At 42.0% G+C, this 18696-nt stretch overlaps 1 protein-coding gene across 26 annotated transcripts in view; it reads left to right on the top strand.

Moving 5' to 3' along the window:
* The window catches only part of LOC107273178 (CUGBP Elav-like family member 1-A), a 225175-nt gene that overhangs the window by 29239 nt on the left and 177240 nt on the right, over positions 1-18696 (top strand). Inside the window, exon 1 of one of the 26 annotated variants that reach the window (XM_025090468.1) lies at positions 15941-16521. The exons of 24 other annotated variants lie outside the window; for them this stretch is intronic. Coding sequence is in view for 1 of the 2 variants with exons in the window: in XM_025090491.1 (XP_024946259.1) it covers positions 16511-16521 (11 nt within the window). In the remaining variant the exon portion in view is untranslated. Of the gene's footprint in view, positions 1-15940; positions 16522-18696 lie in introns of those variants that run through there. One more of the 26 variants, XM_025090491.1, reaches the window with a different exon arrangement.

Genomic DNA, 18696 nt, shown 5'->3' with positions numbered 1-18696 from the left:
GTGGGGTGCGCTTGCTATTTACTGTGTATAATTAATTTATACGTCCAGCAAGACTGCGTGTAATTGCGGAATATTAGAGTGGGCTAATTCGTCGAATTAGTGCGCAATGTTGCTAACGAATGTTATCTGACTCTGAGAAGAAATTTGAGAATTGGATGAATGTTCTGGGAAATATTATTGAACAATACTATTCCCTTCTATTATTTCGATTTCACGGAATTTTTTGAAAGAAATTAAGTTACGATCCAATACAATTAGCAATTAAGTTTAGATCGTTAAAAATGGGACATGTAAAACGGAAATAATTATTTGAATTAAATATTTAATGTTACTCTTACGGAAGGAATCTGAAGATCCTTTGCGTGTATTATAAAAGGTTAATATGGCATACGTGTCTTTTGGTTTCACTCCTAGTTGGATATTCATGTGTCAAAAGTTGTACAAAAGTTTTTTTTAAATAACAATTGTTGATATTCTTTCGCGTATCACTGTTTGAAAAATGAATTAGTGGAAAACATTAATTGACAGTCGATATTGACTGACACCACAGTTTTCAGTATTTACACGATGAATTATTTTACAGTGCTGTACAGAAAACGGCTGAACTGCTCAGTGAAATTTTTACTGAATTAAGGTTAGAGAGTTTGTATAAAAATATGATTAATTTTTATTGCTTTATTATTATATATTAATAGTGTTAAAGCTATTTAATAATATTGTAATCATTCATCTGAATACAATACTGGAAAGTTCAAATAACGAGGATACTAATGATATTCGTAATTTAATATTTCGATAAATAAGCAACTTCATTTTCTTTCGCACGAGAATACTGCGAATTCTTCCCTCATGATATTCCCTTTCAACATTCCATTATATGCCATGATAATACTGTCCCAGCATATAAATCAAGAATGCTTATCAGTATTATAAAAAATTGTTGGTTTTCAAGATATCTGCAAGCAGTTGGTCGAATTTTGAGATACAACATTTAATCTGCTCATAATCCGAGAAAAAAATTGCGCACGACATAACGTTCCAAGGGTGCTACATTTTCGGCGCTTTTCGTAGCTTTGAAAGAATTTTTAACATGAATATGGGATACAACATTTTTGTTCAAAATTACTCATATTCATTTGAATCGACCTTTGCCATGTATTTTGGTACGTGAAACAAATGAATAATTACCGTTTCGTATTCTGTAAAACAATTTTTCTATTTTGTCAGGACAAATATTATAATATTCCAATAGCCAGGTACTACCATTTCTCTGTGCCTTTATAGAGCGTGTGCCAAAGAAAAAATACGTTTTATCAAGTAATATTAAAAGTATCGATAAACTGAATAAATTACCTTATCTCTCGTCAACAGCAAGTATAATATTTAATATTATCGTCTCAGAAAAAAGTTCAAGTTCTGGTTTATCGACTTTCACTCGAACAAGTACGAATAAGAAATCTCAGTATTTTTTGGACACTGAGTATACATAAGAGATCGTGGGTAACTACTATTCTTGGAAACTCGAGCGAGCACTCCTCCGGTACAAGTCTGAAGTTGGGTGGGAAATGTACTTAAAAAACTTTCAGCCTTCCACTCGTTTAGCAGAAATGAATTAGCTCGAGTCCACCATGAGATAAATTTGTTTAAACTCGCAAAGGTTTGACTTTTCGGTTTGACTTTTAATTATTTAAAACGGCAATTTGTTTGTCCGTCTTCCCAACGATTTTCGAGTTAACGCCACGGGGCAGAAATCAACGAGAATAAATAAGAATTAGGTGGTACGACTTTATAATTTGCAAATTTCCCTTTTCCTATCAGATTTAAGATACTTACTCTATCGCTGTCTCTTTCTCTCTCATTAATTTTACGTTTGCAGGCACACCTAAAAAAACCCAAGCAATCAAAAGCTCGGCTCGATTCATTTCGTGCAGAAGGTCTATGGCAATGAAGGACCAGAAAGAGATCGTAAAAATGAAAGTTCTTTCGCATAAAAATAAAAGGTTTAACGCGTGTCAAACAAATAACGATTTACGAGTTCATTTGGTAAAGTCTCTCAGTGTATCATCCCCAATAGGATTGGCCTGCTCGAATAAGAATGGGTTAAATTTTGTAATTCCATTGCCGTAAGACTATCATTCGAACTTAGTTGACTTTCCCAAATAGTTTGCCACTGCTTTCGTTACTTTAGCCTGACCAGCCAAAGTTGAACGAAGCACCTACCCCCTGAGTCTCGATACCTTGTTGGACTTAGGGACCCAGTACCAGCTCGCAGAGTTGTTACCAAGGAGCTAACGAGACACATCGATGGGAAACGGCGAACTTTCCAAGAGAAATTGGTGTCGGGATTAAAGTACGAAATTAAAGGGAGTACGCGATAAGAAATTTCAATTCTTAATTAAAAAGTATCACTAACCGTGTCATTATTAGACAGTTAAAAAACTGCCTTGAGTTTGAAAGGAACGATTAGTCTGACAGACTTTGAATAAATTAATCGATACGAATAAAGTACAGAGTTTCAAAATCCAAATAATTAGCCAAGTCGTAAATTATTATCCGATTGCACCATATAAGATTCTAAGGAATATCTTTAATAATTTTCATTTTCCCTATACCAAGAGTTCCTCTGAACGTTCTGTCACCTAGATACCCAAAATCTGCCTTGCCAAGCTTCTCGATGCGTTAATGAACAGGAGAGCTTTCGACGCTACGAGAGTAGCTACATAAGCTTATTCCATTAAAAGCCATCGCCCCAAAATTGTACCTAACAAACAACTAGGTTCCTGTTATCTTTGGGATTTTGAAGCCTTCTACACTTGATTGCCCGGCTTGAGCCTGATGCCCCATGACATCATAGCACTACCAAGGTAACCCCTCGAGTAGCACAAGGATAGATCCAGGACCACGATATTCTTTCACTTCCATTATCGGCAGGCTTATCTTCATTCGGTTGATTGGCTCCTTGAATAACCAGGTGGAAGTACACGTTCTTGAGCAAGGGTACTCCCAAACGTTTTATGACAAGGGGGATGCAAGTGTTCGCTTGAGATCTCGTCGAAGGGAGGGTGTCCAGGCGCCTAAGAATCAGAACGAGAAATCGTAACTCAGGTCATTCGCCCAGGAGGTCAGAAACCCTAAAATCGACTCAGTAATTGATGATTCTCATCACGCGATCCTTTCCTTCGTTCAAGTGAATTTCAAATAATCTACCGAGCCTCCAAGTTAATGTTTTATTGCCACACCTGGAATCCATTTGATGACACGACAGTAGTTTCAATTGTACCGTGGCAGGATTCCGGCCGTATTCATAGCAGCGATCGTAACGCTCTATACGACAGCAGCAAACGATTTTGGGTATAGGACAAGGAACAGTGAGGAATGGAGAGTACCAGTCAGACAACTTGCATTCTGTAGAATAGGATTGAAAGCGCCTACAAGATTCAAGTAAAACCTAAGAGCGTCAACCCTTCGGGATTATATGGAAGCTAAGGGAGGACAATTCCATGGTAGATTTTGTCGAAAGTGCGAAGTAGGGATAACGCAGTCCCCTTGGGCTCCCATTGAATGAGGGGTTAAAACAGTTAGTCGCTCGAACGGATGATCGAGCGGCCGACGATGCAGCTGGTTATCGGATACGCTTGAATTTGTGCGTACGGCGCCGTGCGTGCGTGCGTCCCACGTGTTACTTGTGGGGGATGACAGGAGTGATCTGGTGGTACCCTCGGGGCAGTCATATTTTCGGGGTAGTAGTGAATGTCATTGGGGCACGTTTGTCATGGGATAGATAAGACGAGTCAAGCCTCATTCGCGAACGCGCCCTTGCCAGTGATTCTCCAATGTTCGTTTAACTATGTGAAACTCATGGATGTCATATAAATCGTGGACCCTTGAAATCAATTTTCTTTCAAGAAATTTCACTCGTCAAAGTTGTCCTTGTTGTTTGGCTGAACAATGTTACACGCGGGTATACCTTATAACCCTCTATATTAATACTAGCTACAAGCTGGCTGTCTGACGGAAACGCGGGATTTAGTATTGTTCGAATGCGAGTCTTTTCACTTGACGAGTCAGAAAGGCCCAGACACAAAAAGCCACCCTATAGAAAGTCCGCCTCCGTGTAAAGCAAATTGAAACATCGGAACGTGCCACATGTAGATTAGACCAACTGGCTATGTCCCTTTACGCACCCCTGACTTGCACGCGCTCACTGGGTTCTCTGTACACGTCACAACCTCACAGTCACATTGCTCGTACGTATAAGGAACGTGTGGACATTTTATATGCACGTATGGATACTGTACCCACACGTGCGGTCGGCTGAAAGGACTCGTGACATCGAAGACTATGAATAGTAAGGGATGAAACCCTCTTACAAATCGATAACATCCTGCCGGTTCTCTCACGGGGATACATGGGGGCAAGTTGTCATTGCGTTTCCCCTATCTATGGTATACCAAGTGGGTTGTATTAAAGGCCTTAAATATTTACCAATTTTTTAATTAGTTTTATCCTTGCTCGATATGTCGAATCGACTGCCCTTTGTGTGCGAAGCCAATGAGCTTTCTGGACTTCAGTTTATTCACTTGTTAAATTTTACATGCGATATCTGACTTTGAACTCCAGATAGGTATTCTCGTATGTAGTCTCGGCAATGGCACAAATGAAATACATCAGTGACATTTGCTTCGTAAGTGCATTCTTCTTTAGGTATTAGAAAGGTGGTGGGTGCGCATCCTGGAAAAATGTTTCAATCTTTCTTCCGTCAAAGAGGCGCACTCAGAGCAGATGGGACGCGACGTTCCCCTTTTTCTCATCCCGTGCCAACGTGTCGCTGTACTTACTTAACTCCAGCGTTGTCTTCGAAAAAATATGATTGATCGAGAGCCTCCCCAACGAGGCGGAACATCGGTACGCCGCCGAGTGAAGAGCCCTTTGTAGGAGTACACAGTGTTAAAAAAAAAAGTCCATTACGCTTTGAGCAAATAGAATTTACCTACGGGGTGGTTTGTCAAGCCTTTTTTCTTTAACGTGCCTATATCGGGTAACGAAGCGTCGCACGATCTACTTGCGATTATCGAACGGAATCTTCATTCTCAAAGTATCCTCAGAAATTGGCCTTTTGGCGAGTTTCAACCGAATATTATCTGTATACCCTGCACTACCCGTGAGATAAGATATCTCAAGAAGTTTAGATAAGGGATTCGTTTCGTCACGCACGATTATAGCTACAGCCGTATTTCCTCCCGATGCGCCAAATTAAAGTGCCTCCCTACGCCCCTCATAAAAGTAATATCCATAGGACAAAGAAGAACCTAATGAAAAGTGTCCGGCGCACAGTGATGACGCGACAGATAAAACCTTCATCCCTTTGATGCGAACGCTACTGGAATTCAAGAGCTGTTCTTCCAAGCATTGTTTCTGTACATCTGATAGACGCCACGGGGTACGACGAATGAATGGACCAACGAACGAGGATGAGTCGAGCGAGGCTGCCAGCCTGTCTCGAAGGATCAACTGGGAGACTGGGTTAAATGGAGTTTTCATTATTGACACTGACAAGTATTTCTGTCGGTGCATATATTTTATGAAATATTAATTAACGCCAAGATTTTCCTGGTGCGTTGTCGTGCGTCGGCAATTCAAGATCCGCATGACCTTCAACCTCTACATGTATCGATAGGCATATCAGTCGTTTGAACTTTCAGCAAGGAATTCATAAAGTGTTAGGTAATTACGAACGATTTAAAGTGGCGTTGTATCGTAAACGATAAGTGAGACTACGAGGCAAACTGTGAGAAACGTCGCGCCTGGTTTGTGCAGCGACCGAGCAGTCCGTAGATTTGCTGCAGTTGCATTTGCCTGCGGTTACGGGCCGTTACTCCCCCTTTTCAGTTGCTATAGCTAAACTCTGTAACGTGTAACTCGACTGAAATGTCCCAGAGTGCACGCGCGGATGGCTGGCGTGCCGTCACCGAGTGCGTTTTCTGGTCAGGCAGTAAAATCCGATGACGCAGTGCGTGGCGGGACGAATGCCTCCATAAAAACTCTCATAACCTTACGCCCGGCGGACATTGCATATTTCCGAGTGGCTGTCAACGACAGCTTTTCGCGTTTTTAAAGTCAAGATATTGCTACGGGTTGATATGCCGTGTGTAGGTACGACCTGCGGTTTTCTATACGGACTTAATCTACCCCCATTATTAATTGTATGGTTTAACTTCTTGATTCTTCACATTTTTCATGTACAAGTAGTTATATACATTTCGGATAAATAAAATAGAACCTCTTGACCTCTAAGGATCAACTTGAAAGCCCAGAGACTTTCTAACGATTATACTCCCGTTGTATCGATGCCTTTAATTGTATAACTTCTTTCGTTTTTTATTTCTTATAAAATATCACGTACAGTGGACTTGCTTTATAGGTGGAAAAAAAAATCACTAGGAATCCTAGGAACTTTACACTGACTTATTTCATAGTGTCATTTATGATATTACACCTTCCATGCAGTATAACCAGTTATTTAGCTGAAACGTAGTTTTACCATAAAAATCAAATGAGCGCGCTAACTTCAAGTGGTGCTCACCAGTTGGAGCTCAATAACCCGATATGCAATGAACATATTTCAAATCAAATTCCAGTTTGATTTCGGATATTGATTTTTTTATTTTTTTTTACTAATTAGAATATACAGCTTAACAAGATAATTATATCAATGCCAGGTTCAGATTATATCATAATCCCCTATCCTGGTGAATGTACTGTTATACAGTGTTCGTTATGTACGCTATGCCGAACAAATCTATCTTATTACAAACGCACGTCTACGCAGTTCGCATCAATCGTGAGTATCGTATCATCTGCATCTGCCCATAAAATCGGCTGCTCCTCGTTAGCCACGCTCGTTACATTCTGCACCCTACTGTAGCAACGTAGCGTGGTCCAAACGAGCCTACAGCTTGCATGTACCATACCCCTAATTATTTCAGAGCGTACTTAATGGGAGGAGCATAATGGTAGGATAAAGGGTTTGTGATCAAAAATGAGTAAACGTGATACGTGAGTTGAATCTAACGAGAAATTTGCATAGATTTCATATATTTTTATATAACAATATACAAAGTTCGAAATCAATAGTACTGTTATTTATCGCGGGTCGGTATGCCCTTATCCCACGCCCTGTACCATCAATGGCCCTTCGTCAGTACCCTTTGTCTGGCTCTTATCGTGCTATTATATGCCTGCAGGATATTATACAGGGCAGATGACGCCGAAAAATTCGCTCGAACTTACGCAACTAATACTGTGGGGTTTGCACCCCCTCAGGTGATATTTGATAGCGAGTCCCGTAGTCGCGTGTCGTCTGACCAGGCAATGTCGCCAGGCCAAATTAGCAAAAAGATTCGATGGCAAAATGATCCAATTTCGGGTAGAAGATGCTCCAGGTTGCGTTGGACAATCTACCAGCGTTACAGCTGTCGAATATTTGGATAATCTACGAGTCTCGTTCGCTTAACGGCGCTGCCCTCCTACTTCCGGGACGGAAAAAAAGGGAATTAGTGAGTAGAGTAATTCGTTCAAGCTACTGATTAAATAATTTATTAAGGTCTCTCCGGCTACAACACTCTTGCTCCGTTAGAACCCACTAGAATCTGGCAGCCCCCCTGCTCACCACGCGGCCTTCTGCTACCTCCTCTCTCGTTCCGCACCTGCACTTCTCGATGCGTTCAATTCTATTTTTACGTTGGTGACAATTAACGTATCACTGAAATTATTTCATGTTGTATTAAAACAGTGAGAAGTACATTTTATTTCAACTTGACTTACTAAGGGTGTCTTACAATTTATATGGGATGATAAAAAAATTATTGGATATACCCAACCCTTTTGCTATTACATTTTAATATAACCCGTCGATATCACATATCGTAATCGACGCATGCAGAATCAAGAAATTGAACGCGAAACTCGTTTGCTTAAAACGTACCCCGGCAAAGTAGGTCGAGCACCTGCTACTCCATTATTATAATTATTATCCCGTGTAATTTACTGTATTACTAAACGTCGTCACGACGGCTCGTTTGCCACTGTCACAATAACACTTCTGGAATTCCCACCCGTCATAGTCCCAGAAAGATTCACTGACTGAGAATAAATATAGGTAAGGTGTAATAATAAATGGTCCAGTCGTCAACACTTTAATATTCATCTTGAACCACGATATAAGCATACCTTACTTTTTATCCAAATAGAATAATGAAATAATTTGAAACAGCATATACGAAGTTCGTTTACATAAAATTTTATAATTTGGAAAAACATTTTTCTTCTCATATGCATCTCTGATGTATTATTTGTTTTCAACTATTCTCCTTCTGTGCCATAAACGACTGTTTGTTTCAACCGGCGATACAGTAGCAAAGCATACAGGCTTTTTCACGAAGCACCACTTGGCCTTAGGATGAGATTCGAGAGGCCCTGGGTATTATTGGGAAGCGGCTTTCTACGGAGATTGCCGATCGGGGTGGCAAAGTACAATGGACAGTTACTTTCTACCCTCATTCACCCTTCGGCATGACGAAACACCTTTTGGGAATAAACGTAGACCCCTTAATGCTCTGTTACACGCTTCTTCTCTTACGGCGCCCTAGCAATCTTATAATTGCCAGCTCAGCCCTTGCTGTATTTTCTTCGTTACAATATATGTGTGTATACTTCCTAAGCAAAAGTTTCCTCGTACGGACACAGTCTAACCTACATTTAAGTATCGTAAGGAAATTGCATTAGGTTGCAGTTGACGTCATTTGCGGAGTAAATTGTCATCAGGGGTGACGAAGTCACTCGGTATGGATAAAGTCAATGGGAATGCTACGTTTATTTCCTGTTCATTTTCTCGCTATTGAAACACAGTGAATAATGGTTGGTCATTCCATATATATCCTTTCTCTGAAATTCAAAAAGGTTGAAACACCGCTTTCGACTTTTTACGAAAATATCATCTGCGTACACGCGTACCTTGCAATTTCGGTAATGCATTTCGGCAGCCTATCCAATTTGCGTCAAAGCGAGGAGAGAAATGATAAAGCTACAAAACTGAGCAAGTTTAAATTTGAAAGCCGGCTGCTGGCTTCCGTATATCGATCTGAACTTAGTGTCATGGAAGTGAGCGCCGTCGCGACGTTATTATCGCGAAAATTGTATTGTTCCACTCCTCGGAAGTAGATTCATTGGATCTGTGGGCGAATCGATTTTTGTCTGTGTCAACCTTAAAATTAACATGGCGTGAAGTTGGAATAGTTGCTTAAGGCTTACTGTGGATTGACTCGTGTCTTAAAGCATATAAAAAAAAAAGGCAGAACAATAATTTTGCATAATTATAAATTACAGGTATTCGAAATTGTTGATTTTTCTACCTCAACTTCACACTCGTTGCCCAACTGAGCTTTGTAAGCGTTTAATAAACGTTAATTAGCATACCGATATATTTTACGATTTTACTAGGCAAGATCGAAGAATACTAATGAAGTGAGTAAATCTCTTTTAGCATCCCAAAAAGTTGAAGGATAATAAATCAGCATATCGGGAACGACCTTACATGTATTATTTATGAAATCTTAAACTCCAATCTCCTCAAATTTCATGATCATCTAAAATGTATCTATCCACGTGGCTAAATGTTGATGAAATTGATACGTCATTGATACCCAAAAACATCAGCAACAGGCTTCTAGCTTTATACCTATAGCGAGGTACATGATCAAGTTTTCGACTTGGCTATATAAATTATCGATTATTCATTATTAAAGTGATGGGTAATCATAGTGCGAGGATCGAAAGTACCCGCGTGCAGAACAGTTCTATGCTCACTGACCACTTTATGATTAGTATCGAAAATTCATAAAGTGCTCGTTATCAGTTATTGCCTGAGTATAGATATAAATATATGTTACATAAGAACCAATTTGAAAATTCCCACGATCTCGTATTCATTAATAAACGTGAATAGAAGGGGAGTCATATGCGTCTATATGGTGAGTAGGTAACTCCTAGCTTTAGCCAGACGAGAAAGAGAAAAAATTCCCTAGGGAAACAGGCCCGCACGATTCTAGAAAGAAGGGCAAAGGCTCTTTGGTAGCAACGTAGACCGGGCATAGACACAAGCACAAAGTAGCAGCACAGGAATACACTGTGCTTTTATGGTTTATGCGTCTGGCTCCCATACGTATCTATATAGATACAGAGGAATAAGATTGATATTGGTTCCGTATTTTATTGTGCTTCGGCTTTGAATTTCGATACTATCTAGCGAATATTTTTTTTTCTCTTTCTCCTGAAATCGCTCTCACCTTCTTCTACATAGATCTCAAGGTGTTATACAGTAACCTTAGACTTCTTTTTATTAAACTCTATGATACTGCAGTAGAAAAAAATTGTTACATAAACATAAAAAAAAAAAAAAATATGTCCACGTGAAGAATCCTGGTGTGTCGGGATGACGTAAGATTCTCTAGCAATCAAGGGTACGCTTATCGCGTCTTATCTTGATCAGACGTAACTTTCGTTGAGTCGGTTACTTTCGTGCCGCATCCAACGTGTAGGTATTGCGTAACTGCAGCCCGATAAAAGTGCATTTATCGCGAGCGCCAGTACGAGACGGAATAATGGTGAACTGTAGGGAATAGGGCTTGTCCTCGTGTCCAGTATAGTCAGTGGAAATGTTTCAGCGCCGTAGAAAAGCGTCTCTTTGCAAGTGGGGTTCCTTATCAGTATACTCAAATGCAGTGTCGTGCGCGTTCTTGGAATAGAAGGAACGTTAAGCCCTTGCAAGTCGGACTTAAGCGTCCACTATTCTTGGTAAGGATACGACCTGGTGCAGGACGACTATGCTCGAGTTTCAACTGGATAAAGGAGTCGAGGGAACATACGGGAGGAGCTTATACCGGATGATATCCACAGCATTCTGGCCGACTGCCCAATACCTAGAGGGTCGTTTTCACTTCATGATCCTCCTTCAGCCTGTAGCGTCATTCGATTTCATCCCGACGACGCTTGATACGCTTCTCGATATTCGTCGGTCCGGCCGATTCCAGCGTCCACGCTTTTCTTGGGACTATCAAACAGCATTGAATGGCTACGATGACGTGGAGGCGAATGATTTTTTAAGCGACGGCTTACCAATGTGTGCTTCCTGATGTTGGCTTCGATATTCCATACCTTTCTGACGTCATCACAACGACCTGCACGTTCACTCAGAGATCAAGGTACATTTATTTTATCTCCTGTCTAACGTCATTACCATTACAGTCCTGCACTGCTTATACACTCGTCGCGTAACCTGAACGATTATCTGACTCTCCTGATTCTCGTACACCTTACTCAACTGGTCTCCCAGGAGGACCAGTGCTCTGATCTATCTGTGTAGTGTCGCCAGGGCTAGTTGGGTCCCTTTGATTCGCTCCTAACCGGCATAAAAACGAATAGACGTCGAGCAGTGTTAGATACATCCTTTTGTTCCTACCGCTGGTTTTATAGGTACTGTGTTATAGAGGATATATATATATATAGCATGCACTGTACCGACCATACATAGCCCAGCTGTGTACACTATGGGATATTACCACGTGGCTATGCTGGCAAATTGAATGTTTCACGACATGGGTAGTTCAACTTTCATCCGGAGCTTAAGAGGGACATTGTACCTGGTCCCAGAATGAACTAACAGGACTCTCTCATAGTTCATCCGTGCGGTATAGAATGAGAATATCACAAATAAGCACAGCGAATCACCAAGTGGAATGCACGTTCGGTAATAGCGAATGCAAGCCGTTATCGTGTTCCTGGTTGAATCTATCGCAAAGACCCTTCCTCTCCATTACCCGTTCTTTCGAAAGTTCCCTTATCGATTTCGCCTAGTATACAAATCCCCTTCAGGTAACATTAGTCACTCCGCTCTTCTCGTAGTAGGTACTCTGGCTGTAGCCAAGGGGGATGGGCAGACCAGCCAGACTTCAGGACGGCTATAGAAATTCAAGCCACCCCGTGACGTCCTGCTCTACCTTCGAATCACCCTATACCCACTATACATACCTTCTCCATACCTATCCCACCCACCTATATCTACTTGTAAGCACTCCTGGTGACAGTTACAAACGATGCATTATCTAAGGATTGTACGAACCGGGCGGAAATAGTGAGCACCTGCGAGCTCTATTCGTCTCGGTGCGTTACGGCATCATGAACCCGTGTCAATGTGAACGCAATTTTCTCACGGATTCTTCTTTTTTTTTTTTTCACTTCCCTTCCCGAGGGACGCTTTTCCGATTGGAGGACCATTTTTTAATCTCGTGTCCTCTCGCAGCATCTTTTCAAGGGACACGAGGACCCACGACCTATATATATAATATCCATGCTCAGGAGGATCGCTGACGAGGCGGATTCACCTTCCTCCGGCACCTTCGGTCACTCCGCAAACGGATGAGGTCGATCGATCACGAATCCGGGACACCGTTAAGGCTTATTAAACTTCGTCGTTGCGGATCTCTCCCGAGAACAGGCACTCTTATGGGATGGGTATCTATAGGTATATACGTATATACGTGTATTATAGACGGAGACCACAGAGGCTTACTGACTCTCTTTCCGCAGCAGCAATGCACCGAGTAAATATAAGCGTGACGCGAATCTTGGCAGCAACTGCCGACGGTTCTACACCCACACTCCATCCATTACCGGGGCCGAACAGGTGTGCGTATTATTGCTACCAGCTACCCGCGGAATCCGCAACCGCTTCTCGACGAGTACCATGTACTTCTATTTTGTTGGACTGGACTTGAATTTGTCGCAGACATGCATATACGTTTAACTGGCGAGTTTCTAGAAATATTTACTGACTCGTATGCACCTATTGGCTATATCGACCCGGGATATGTTGATGAGGTAGGATTCACGGTACTTTGAGTTATATAGATATTAGTACACCTGGATATGAATAAATAATTAAATGTACTACGGGGCCAAGAACCGAAATCATTAATGGAAAAGTCATTAGCTTACGGTTGATCTTGTCTTTTTACAATCAATATTGAGTTAATGCTTTTTATTTGTTATTATATTCAGTATTGAGGTTACGTAATAAAATTTGTAAAACCTTGGGGGTATTTTTGTGTCTATCCTGAAGTTCGTGACGGATCATACCTCAGGAAAGAAGCTCTCCCACCCTCTTCTGAAACAAAAGTTTCACTATTAAATACTAATTTGGCCAAAACTCTCTCGGGTATTGGGATTTGTTCGGAATGGTAGACGCCCAAGCCCTAGATCCAATCCCTTCCTGCCTGCCTGTTCCCCGTGGACCTCATTGATCTTAGGGTTCAGATACCAGTAATTACTCTCGCATTGTTACCAATCTGCTAATCGATCGATAGCCGTAGTCGATGCTCTATTACGTTTCTGAAAGTGTTACCTAAGTCTTACCTAATCCGTGAGAACCAATTCGTTCTATATATATTTTTTTCTTTGTTCCCAGAGTCTTTTCTTGCTACAATTATTATTTTCTTTTTCTTTTTTTCCTATGCGTCACGCAAAGTCACTAATACGGACTCGCCAATGTCATAAGATCATCGGGCAATCATTGCAATCAATTCGATGCACGCAGCTGCCACGAATTAGGGATATTTCCTGCAAACAGGGGGACGAAGTCAGACGGTCGCTTGGGTTTACGCAATAAATATCGATCCCTTCTTTCCACGTGGTGCTACGATATAGCTAGACTACTATGCCGATAGGGGGATGCTAGGTGTACTGTCCAACCCTTCCATTATTGACGGACACCCTCGATGGGGATTGGTCACGGCACGTTCAAATCGATATCTTTATTACGAGAAGAGTGCGCTTCCCCGAAGGTATCGCATGGTCGATGGGGTATGAACCTTACAAAGGAAATAGCAAATCGGAAATGGAACATGGTATCTCCTAACTTTCTTTTAGGAAAAATCATTCCTTTATTGGAGTGTCGTTTTCCATATGGGACATTGCTATGTCTTTTCATCTTGCTTTTCTGTTATTGTGCTTTACTGTCATTTGACTAAAATGAAAGAAAAAAGTAGAAGAAAATCTCCAAAATCCAACGATCAATTTTCGAATTAAACCTTGTCGATTTAGTAAATTTTCCATTCCTCCATGATACAAAAGAACCGAGTCGAGATGGCGCATGATGTCGTCGAAATCCATGCCGCAGGCCGTGGATTATCTCTTTCCGATAGGAGCCTATGAAAACAGCTGAAGAAAATACTTATTTGAATATATAGGAAACACTAGGAAACAATAGGCGTATCCATTTATCGACTATAGGTTCTGCTTGTATACCTATACTGTACTATACTTATTCTTACATTCTAACTCCTTTGTATATTTGTCCTGTTGTGGATTTACCTTTCGACCCCTAGAAACTCGCGTGTCTGCTTGCCTGCCTGCTTTTATTCCTTACGGTCATTTCATCTTCTCTCAGGGATAACCGTGGTGTTTTGGAAAAGACATATTTCCGACAGTGTCTTCGCTCGTCTTCGTATGCGATACGTGCTTGTTGCCTTGTGCAATATGAGTTTGTTTCCCTAATCCTGAAGCCATTCCGAGCTTTCCGAACGATACCTCGCGATAACAACGATATCGGGAAGTCGGAACGTCGACGGCTCAGCAGTTTTGATCAACCGATAGAAATATTTAATCGCGACGTGAAACAAATTACGAGGTGGTCTTTGATACGGAAGGTCTGTAGCTCTTGTGGCTTTTGAGTTGTTCCGTTGGGCGACGTAAAATATAGAGAGTGGAAGAAGAAACAGCAGCAAAGAAACCTTATTAAAACGTATTTGAAAGAGCACGAACGCCACAGTGAGACTGTTTGCGACTGCGCGAGAGGAAAAGATGTTATGAATATTAAGAGGTTACGAGGCGCTGCCTGATATGACGGATATCCCACCGCAGAATTGATTCCCATAAAACGACGATCAACTTCTACCTCGTTATATGAACGTTGAGCTAGTTCGCGTTTTCCTTCGCGGCATCTACTTTCCGTTGGAGTATCGCCTTGAAAATTCATCGCGTCGTTCCTGCCAATGTAGGAGCTAAAAAAAATTCCAAAACGAACGGAACTTTGCGCTGAATGAAAAATCACGACTAAGAGGTGACTGTACCTACGTTAGATACGTACCTGTACTACACTTACGTGGATACATCCTTATACGCTATCTAACATGAGTAGCTTGTCGAACAAAATGAAAGGCTGAACTATCTCCTATGCTAAGGCAACTTCAACGTCCCTTTGCCGTGCGCTCATAGCTGAGTTAATTAACGTCACGAGTCGAACTTTGGTGCCAGTCGAAGCAGTCGTTGGATCAAAGCGTGTCGCCGAAGGGAGAGGCACTCCTGGCGTAATTAGAACGTACGAAAAACATTCCAGGACGGGACGTTCTCGATTTCCTCTTCGCTCTTGTACTTTCTCCTTCCATTGTACCTGCATCCCTTTTACTCTGTCTCCCTCTCCCTCTTTATTTCCAGGACCCCTACACCTTCTACTCTGTTCCATATACTTACTCACCCTCCTTTCATTTCCCACCCTCTCGTCATCATCTCCCAACCCTATAGATATTCTCCTTCGTGGTCAGTACGATACATGCCGGCAGTCTGCAAGCCGATATCAGATCGTCATCCGACGTCGACGAGACTTTGGGGGAAACTGGCAGTATTTCCTGCTCGGTAGAGCTAGGCGTCCCTCAGAAGCATCCTCAACGTGCGCGACGGTTGCGTCTCTACGTTGGCTCTGCGTTGCCTTGCGTTGCGCTATGGGCCACGAGCTACGAGCTACGAGCCACGAGCCACGGGGGTGGTGCGGAACTTGGTGGTGGGGACGGTTAAAGCCAGCGGGGGCGGACAGGCGCTCGGCGCCGATTCCGCTCCTCAGTCGACGTCAAGCCGTCGCGACGTCTACCTATTCCCATTGTCACATACTCCAAAGCCTTCGAAATCGCGTGTTTCGAACGCCAGCCGAGCGTGCCCACCACCTGTTCGCGACAGTGTGCTCTTCAGTTGGTTAAACTATCTTTCCGCTGGAATACCAGGAATGTGTTGGGTTTCAACGTAATTAAAACACTCTAAACATTACGGACTGTACGTTAAATATAATACATTACACTCGCGGTGCGGTCAGACCTTACGATAATACACGCGGAAACCGCGATAACCTTCGTACGATTAACGTCACTTCACGTCGTTGCACTACTTCGACGATCTAACGTGGTGGCTTCGTCGTGCTATTTGGATTATTGTATTAACGTTTTCTCGAGGATGATTCCAAATACGAGAATCCTCGTATGGGAATCCCTCATGACGATCAGACACTGACAGTGCTTCAGGGTATAAAAGGTACCGCACGCCACTGGTACCGCGTGTGCTAAAGTTCAACGTGGTGGGAAGCAGTGAAGGACTGGTGTATTGTTTTGTGCGATCTATCACATATTGGATTATGATTTTTGGGTAGGTACTTTTTTTTTACGTTTTGCTTGGTACGCTAAACAAGGAGGCTCAAGTCATGCGATCTGCTCAAGAACGTTTAACAATACTCGATCGTCAGTGATAGATTTCAAATCCCAATGCCTGTGCGTGAGAGAACGCAATCGTGTAGGAAATATAAATAATATAGAATGTCACATGGCAAATGAGTATATTGCGATTATTTATACGAATCCTTATAGATACGAAATTCTCGATCGACGTACCAACGACGACTTTTGCCTTTCGCTCGGACTTTATCGCTTCTGCAGTGTTACGAGTTTTTTTTGTTGTTTTGTTTACCGTCGCAGTCAATAAGAAATCCCATTTCGCCATGTAGAGACGTTATTACGCATGCAATCGACCATACGATCGGCTTGCGTAGTTTGTTTTAGCCTTCGGTCGAGCAAGAAAGACGTTTGTCATGAATCGCGTTATGCGAAGTGCCATATTCATTGGACCGTTTTGCAATATGTCACGAGGTGTATTCTTTGTCTTTATATAATGCACACAGCAGAGTCTGCCGTCGTAACGCCAATAAGAAAAACCTTTGTTTCCTTCGAAGAATCGATGATACTGTTATAACTAACGAAATATATATGTACGTATCAACACGTTCCGGCACCTTACCTCAAAATAAATACCTACAAGTACTCGCTTCACGAAACGAGTCTCTGGTTCTGCAGTCGTTACTCGATAAACCGAGTAGATCGCTATCAATTCTTGGCTGCAAGGTAATATCAGTATTTGATGCTCCATTGCGAAGGAATTACAAGCCGTTGACACAGCTGGTCACGACTCTTCGTAAAATCCCATTAGAGCACGTGGCATTTAGATCGTCATATTTTGCTATACGAAGAAACGAATGAGAAAAGCGGTCTGAGCTCACTGCTAGTCTGCCATTATTGATGACCAACCATTTGGTAAGTTGTCGTCGTTTACGGATATACATATATACCTATATGTACTCCGCGTACTATATGTATATATTTAGCTATACTTCCTCGAGATTCGACGAAAGACAGTATTTTCTTGTTGAAAGGTAAAAGATATCAAACGGTATAGCTGAAACATGACGGGTGCTTGAGCTTAAATGAGAGTGTAGGAAAATAAGTGGAGACCCGAAGTTTACGATTTGACCGTCCTTGTAATGTGCGCTTTAGGTTTACGGGCGGACATTTCCTCGCTGCGTTTACTTCAAAAGTCTCGGCAAATTACGTGGATCGAACGTGGAACCACTAACGAGGATAATTCTTTGCGAGTGTGAGAGAATAGTATGAAAATAGTGCCAGTCGCTCGCTACGTGCGGGCTGCCGTTAGTGCTCGGGTATTAATCGAAGAAGAGTGGGGCGACGGGAGAGACGCTCATTGCGATAACCCTGGAATTATTTCTTCTGTAAGCATGAACGTAAGTAGAAGAGTGCGTTACTCCGAAATAAAAGTATGATCGTCTCTCTCACTCTTTCTCTCTCCATGTACATCTCCACTTATACATCTATATATAGATATACCGCGAGTATATACTTACACACATGTGTCAGCAATGTCGCCGTCTACCGATGTTACGGATGACAGAACGTACTGAGCCGTATGGAAAGCTCGTAGGTTACTTTTTCAAAATGTCGCCGCTTTTCGGCAAGACCGCGTTAATGCTCACGGCTGTCGTTTATCACTGTTATGTAAAAGGAGCCCAGCATAAACTTGCTCGATTCTTTCGCCCAAGGTTAATATATCCACGTGCGTTTTCGGTCTATAAAATAGTTGTGTTGTTGTTCGAGTCGTCGCAGAGCGTAAGAATGTTTAAGGTTGTCGTTTGGAGTTGGCAGGGAGACTTTCTTTTTTCTTTTTTTTTTCATTGATTGATTCAGTCGTGTGCACGTAGGACTGCATACATATGTAGTCAGAGACACGTTGAAAATACTGTATATGTATACTGGGCTGGCAGTCCCGTAACTGCATCAATAACCTGAACGACGACGGCGACTCGGAAATTGAAATTTCAAAGCGCCACGATTCATGGAGTATTTCAGATACGGCATTGCGTCCAGAGGTTCACGGCCTGTGCTCCCGGTGGTTCTATAATTAAAGAAGCGAAGAAAAAAAAGAAGGAGAGGAGAATCAAAGGGAAAAATGTGTTGGCGATAAAGGGGTATAAAGGGT

The sequence above is a fragment of the Cephus cinctus genome, unplaced genomic scaffold, assembly GCF_000341935.2.
Source record: "Cephus cinctus unplaced genomic scaffold, Ccin1 Ccin1_scaffold1474, whole genome shotgun sequence".
NCBI lineage: Eukaryota > Metazoa > Arthropoda > Insecta > Hymenoptera > Cephidae > Cephus > Cephus cinctus.
The sequence above is the reverse complement of the archived record's forward strand: the minus strand, read 5'-3'. Positions and strand labels throughout refer to the sequence as shown.